This window comes from Vitis vinifera, chromosome 13, assembly GCF_030704535.1.
Source record: "Vitis vinifera cultivar Pinot Noir 40024 chromosome 13, ASM3070453v1".
Taxonomy (NCBI): domain Eukaryota; kingdom Viridiplantae; phylum Streptophyta; class Magnoliopsida; order Vitales; family Vitaceae; genus Vitis; species Vitis vinifera.
The window spans coordinates 21,782,550-21,788,759 of record NC_081817.1 but is presented as its reverse complement, the minus strand read 5'-3'; the positions used below and the strand labels follow the sequence as shown (position 1 = coordinate 21,788,759).

Here is a 6,210-nt window from a genome sequence, read left to right as displayed (position 1 = left end):
TAGGATAAGTGTTATTAATCAATTAAGAAACATGGTCTAGTGAACAATGACTCAAATAATTAATTCTAGGCACAAGGCCAGCTGCAAAATTAATTAATAATCTAGTACAGCTGTAATTTCATCTTTTAGCTTTCCTTCCTGCATATTAATAAATCCACCAAGTCAAATGTGTGACCACTTGGAAGATTCATTGTACCGTGTCTCCACCTACCTCCCCAAGATATTAGTCCCATAAACAAATGGATTCTTGTCAAGTATCAGGATCAAAAAGTCAACTTATTGGACGGCTCATGTATTTACTTGTCATGATCGAGCCATTAGCTAAGAAGAGCTGTTGCTATTTTAACTATTATACATGGAATTTTCTATCTTTAGGTAAATCTTCCAAGTTTGTAGTACTATAACAATATGCACGCTCACTGCCACCCTAGAAAATACCAGCCAAAACGTGCATCCCTCAACTTCTCTCCTTCATATACATACACCGCCATCCTCCTCCATCTCCTCCACCAACCATCATCCACCATAACCCCTCATCACACAGTCTTGGGTGGATGGAGATGGCCGCGCGACGAGTACCGCCGTGTCCGCCGCCACCGCGGTCCCCAACAAGCCAAGGACCAGCTGTATTGGACCCAGAGAAGACTCCTTCGCACCCCAAGGTTGCCCTCCAGCAGCCCTCACATAAGAAAGCTTCCTTGAAGTCTACAAAGCTCTTCCGCCATTTCCGCTCTGTTTTCAGGTCATTTCCTATCATTTCTCCGGCTTGTAAAATACCGGTGCTTCTCCACAACTCCAGGCTCAACGACGTCCACATTCATGGAGGGACGCGCATGACCGGTACCCTATTCGGGCACCGCAAGGGGAGGGTTTCTCTGGCCATACAAGAAAGCCCTAGGTGCTTTCCCATATTTCTCCTCGAGATGGCAATTCCCACCAGCAAGCTCCTCCAAGAGTTAGGGCTAGGGCTGGTTAGAATTGCGCTTGAATGCGAGAAACGTCCAGAGGAGAAGATCAAGCTCATGGATGAGCCCATATGGAATTTGTATTGCAATGGGCGAAAAATGGGATATGCTGTGAAGAGGGAGGCAAATGCAGAGGATTTGAATGTAATGCAGATGCTCCATGCAGTATCAATGGGTGCAGGTGTGCTCCCCAGTGAAGCCATAGACCTACCTGATGGGGAGCTTACCTATATGAGGGCTCACTTCCAACGGGTAATCGGATCGAAGGACTCAGAGACCTACTACATGATGAATCCGGATAGCAACACGGGGCCTGAGCTCAGCATCTTCTTTGTGAGAATATGACATTTTCCGAGAATGAACGTAAGCTAAAATGATGCATATTCAACATTGTAACAGTCAAGTAGTAGATGCTAGGCGAATGGTTGCAAATGAGGGAGCTAAGGCACGAGTTCTCAAGGAATGTGAAGAGGGCTGCCAGAGGTCAAGTTGAATATTATATAAGAGCCCTCTCTTTCGTCCTTACTGCATGAAAATCCGCTTTCATCCTTGTCTTCGGGTTTCTCGCAGCTTGTCTTCGGCCACGGGTACCAAGGAAAACTCAGACTGCAGAATTATGCAAGAGTTTAGAGACTAACAGAAAATTTGCATGGCATTGAGGAGACCTAAAAGGGAACAACCATGTACTATATCGATTGTAACATTCCCCTCCATTGAAACTGTGAATATAGAGAAGAAAGTCATCCTAAATTTCTGTGTTTGTTAAATCCCTCTTTATTTGCTTGCACCCATGAAAATGAAAAATATGAGCATAAATCTTGCAAATTAACCACAAAATCCCGTACAAAAATACTAGTTACGGATTCAGTATTCATTCAACCTTTGAAAGTATGTGGTGATCATATAGATGGGGGTACCAACATATAAGACCACAATTCAGATCAATGAAATAGGATACAAACAAAGACAACTAAGATAGAAAAGAATGAGATGTAAAAGGCAATAACAAAAGTGTTTAGATATAAAACATAAGACATAAAATGTATACATGACTTTTTTATTAGTCCCACTTTTCTATATGCACCGATGCCATGTTTCTATTAGTTCTGTTTTTTGGTATGTACCAATTCAAACATACAAAACCTATATAAGAAATGTGCAAAGATATAACAATAGAACTAGCTCAACTTTACTGCAACTAAGGCCATGGCTTAAGGCCTACTTTCGAAAAAACATGATGCCTCCTAAATTTATTGTTTTTTGTGTAATATCTGGGCATTTTAGGTCACACAAGAAATTTTGAGTTTGAAAATTTTCTAGCAACATGAAAGTTGAAAAGTAAAAAGGGTGCAATTAACAACATGTGTCAAAGTTGGATTGGAAAATTCAAAGAACTTTAGTGGTCAAATAAATGATTTGAATTAATGTCATGTTAGCACTACCGTGGAGAGCTTTAGGAAGTTAGATACTTTTACCAACCATTAGAAGTAATAATTTTGATTTTAGAGAATTAGTTGTGTTGGTAAAAATATAGGTATGTAATTTCATATTCTTAGAAGTTAAATTTTATTGAGAAATGAGAAATTTCATTTGGGAAATTTAAAAATGCGATTATTTGAAACACAAACAAATAATAAAAATAATAATAAATACTAAATAAAAAAAATAAAGAAAAATGAAATAAAAATAAAAGTTCAAAAAAATATATTAGTGGGAATGATTAGGTCTGAATAAAAAACAAAAAGATGAAGATGAAAGTGGCTTGAAAGCCATTGTGGTCGGAGGAAAAAGGGAAAAAAGCAAGTGGTCTTGCATGTCAAAGACCATTAAAGTAAGGAAAGAAAGGAAAAAGAAAGAGAAAAATGGAAATGTGGATGATAGAGAGGGAGTGGAGAGGAAGCACGGATTAAAAAGAAAAAGAAAAGGGAAGGAGACAAAGGGGAGAACATGAGCCGTAGGTCTTTGGGGGGGCAAAGTAAACCCTTTGAGGGAAGAAATGTAAAGGATATTCTATTTAGTGTAACTTCACAATGGAATCCGATTTCAAAATTAATGGTAGAATTTTTGGCTTTTGGTAAGATGGTTTATCCTTAAAATTTTTATTTAATATTTTCTTAAAGGAAAAAAAAGTATAGATGATATTGTCACCGTGAGATATATTTGCTTATATTTGTGATGTTGGCATGTGATTTGATGTATGAGTATTGTTTTAAGTCTTATTTTCTCAATGATTTTATGAATTTTTGGATGATGTTAATGAAAAAATTAATGATAAAGGAAAATGAAATGGTCATTGGTTGATAATTTAATTCACAAAAATTAAAGAAAAAATTATTTGTATTGAATGTTGAGACTAATGGAGTGTGTTTGAACCATCAACATGTATTTTGGAAACAATAGTTTCAATATGTATGTAGATGACATTCTACTCACTAGGAACGATGTAGAGCTATTTTCATTAGTCAAGATCTAGTTTCTGCTTAGTTATAGATGAAAGATTTGGGAGAGACACAATATATTCTTAGGATTAAGGTCCTTAAGGACTATAAAAGTAGGAAAATTGCAACATCTCAAGCCACCTACATTCTTAAGCTTTTGGTAAAGTACGTGTTGCAAAACGTAAGAAGGGTTTGCTCCCCCTCAAGTATGAAGTTCATCTTTCTAAGGATTAATGTCATGAGACATAGGAGGAGAAAAATCATAGGTGCCTGATATATACCCACCATATTTTAAGAGCTAGTGGCAGATTGTTAAGATAAAACTCTCCAAAGTAGGACATGATGTAACAAAATTAGATTTCATTAATGTTTTATATTATGATTTCAGTTTTGTCTTTTCTATCAATGATTACATTAATACTTATCTGAGCATTTATACTAGTGTCATTTGCATTGTACATGACATGAGTTTATTAGGAGTTGTACGAAAAATTTAAGTCATGGGTTCCTCGCGAGTTGGTGAGTTGCTCACAACTAGTTCATGAACTTAGGCAATCCATTTGAGGTTGTAGTGCATTATCTCCTAATTTAAGGGATAACTTGTCTTTGTAATTGGGATGTGTTTCACATGGTGAGTGCACTAGTGTATGTGATTGCATATGGGTTCCTTACAAGTTATTGAGTTATTCACAATTGATTCATAGACTTAGGTAATTCATCTGACAATATAGTGCACTACCTCTTAATTGGAGGGATGACTTGTCTAGGTCATTAGGATTGATTTCCCATGGTAAGTGTATTAGGGTCTCGATGTAATATTATAAGGTCCTAGAGTGTAGTTCACTCTCTTTAGTATAATATTGAATCAACTTCAAAATTAAATTATAAAGGAGCTAGTATTTTTCAATGAGTCCCAATTGTCCCCACTTAAGCCCGCAGTCTTTGTTGGCATATAGATTTACGGGAAGTTAGGTTTAATTAATCATATGTGGGCATAAGGGCGTTTTGATAAAAATACAAGGTAACATAAAAACATATGATTATTTATTTTAGATTTTCTAGATTGGAATGATTAGTTAATTCGATCCCATTAGTGTTAATTAATAAATTAGGATCCAGTGGGCTTGAATAAGTAACTCAAGCCCATGGTGGACCTAAGTCACTTAAGCCCACTAGAAAAACTATATAAACCTTTTTAGGGTTTAACATTAGCTATTCATCCCACCTATTGATTCTTTACCCTTCCAAAGAAAGCCCTAGCCAACCTTTCTCATTCGTAAGGTTATGTAACCATACTATACTTACACCAAGGATCAAAGATAGAGTCATCAAGTGAAGGACATGTGGTTTTTGAGATCCCTACATCAACTGGAATTGGGTGTGGGAACATTTAGATCAAAAAGTACGTTTTTTAGCACCTAGATCTAAGGGTTGTTTTTTTTATATATATAAAATCTAATTTCTTCAACTTTTACTTAGATCTAGCAGCCCTAGGCCTTATATGTATGCACCCATGATTTTGTTCTTAACACTTCATACCTCAACTATCACTTTAGCATCAACTCACAATTAAAGGCTTTCTAAGTAGCCAAAAAGTTGTGATAGCATGGGAATAATGTGCTTAGTTCATTATCTTAGCATGCTTAGGCTTAGCTCCACGGTTGATTAAGTGAAATTACTTTTTGATGCATGAAGATTCCCTTTGTGTTGTAATCTCAAGCTCCCTTCACCTTGACTTAAGAATTTAGTCACTTATTGTAGTAGAAAAGTGAAAGAAAATTGCTTGTGGAGTTGATTAAAGAGAAGAATTGAACTATAACTTCCTGAATTACAAACTTTACTATCCTTTCATGAAGGACTTAACCATCTCTTATTCCTATTACTTAAGTACTTGTTTTTCTCATTGGTTGCTTTCATTATTTATAAACCTTTTGTTGCTAAGAAACAATTAGATAAGAAAATGATGGAGAGAAAGATAGCTAGCTAAAGAGCCTTGTCATTAAAGGAAATTTTTCCTACGCATCTTGGTTTACAACCAAGACCATGATGTATGACCATTGGTGATTAGATAGACGGTCATTTTTAGTTTCTATAAGGAAATAGATTTTTAAGCATGCATGAGTTGCTCAAATTAATGGAGGTGATAGTAGAATAATGTTGAAGGCTTTTAGTTTTGGAATCTTCCATTAAAAGGGAAGAAAACTTGTTAGGTTATGAAGGGCTAGCTTTGAAGGGTAGATGTTGCTTACACGTAGGAAGAGTAGTGAACTTAATTTGGTACCCATAGCAAAATCCTTGTTGCATGGAGGTGGTTAAACAAAGGTGGGTTGTGACTTAATTTGCATGTAATGAGGGTTATGAAGTCAGAGTTGCAAAGTTTTGCAATTGCATCTTTGCAAGCAAAGGGTTATGATAGACCTTGGCTAGCGAAATTAGAGTTGTGCACACTTTGTATGAGGGTATAGTGAGGGCTATGTAAGAGGTGGCTTGCAACATTAATGATGCTAAGGGTTTCAAATTTTGGCTTCTTTGAAATTTGCTTCCTATCTTGCATGGCTTCCATCCTTACTTGTAAAACTTACACAAACTCGTCAATTTTCCTTAAAACAAGTTAGAGTAATAAAATTGGGTAACATGAATTATTTAAAGCATATAAGTTGCACAAATCATGAAAATAAATGAAACTAATCATGCATTTATAATAATGGTAGACTTAGGAATGTAGGCTAAGGGAGCAAAGATAAGATATTTATTTAGGGTAACAACAAGTGGCAAAGTTGTTGTATTTGCCTAATAGAAAAATTGTT

At 36.0% G+C, this 6,210-nt stretch overlaps 1 protein-coding gene across 1 annotated transcript; it reads left to right on the top strand.

Annotated features, from left to right (window-relative positions):
- Positions 1-560: 560 nt before the first annotated feature.
- LOC100260942 (protein MIZU-KUSSEI 1) lies at positions 561-1,310 on the top strand. Its single transcript, XM_002265030.1, has one exon. It carries the CDS (start codon positions 561-563, stop codon positions 1,308-1,310), a length of 750 nt encoding a protein of 249 aa, XP_002265066.1.
- The last annotated feature ends 4,900 nt before the right edge of the window (positions 1,311-6,210 follow it).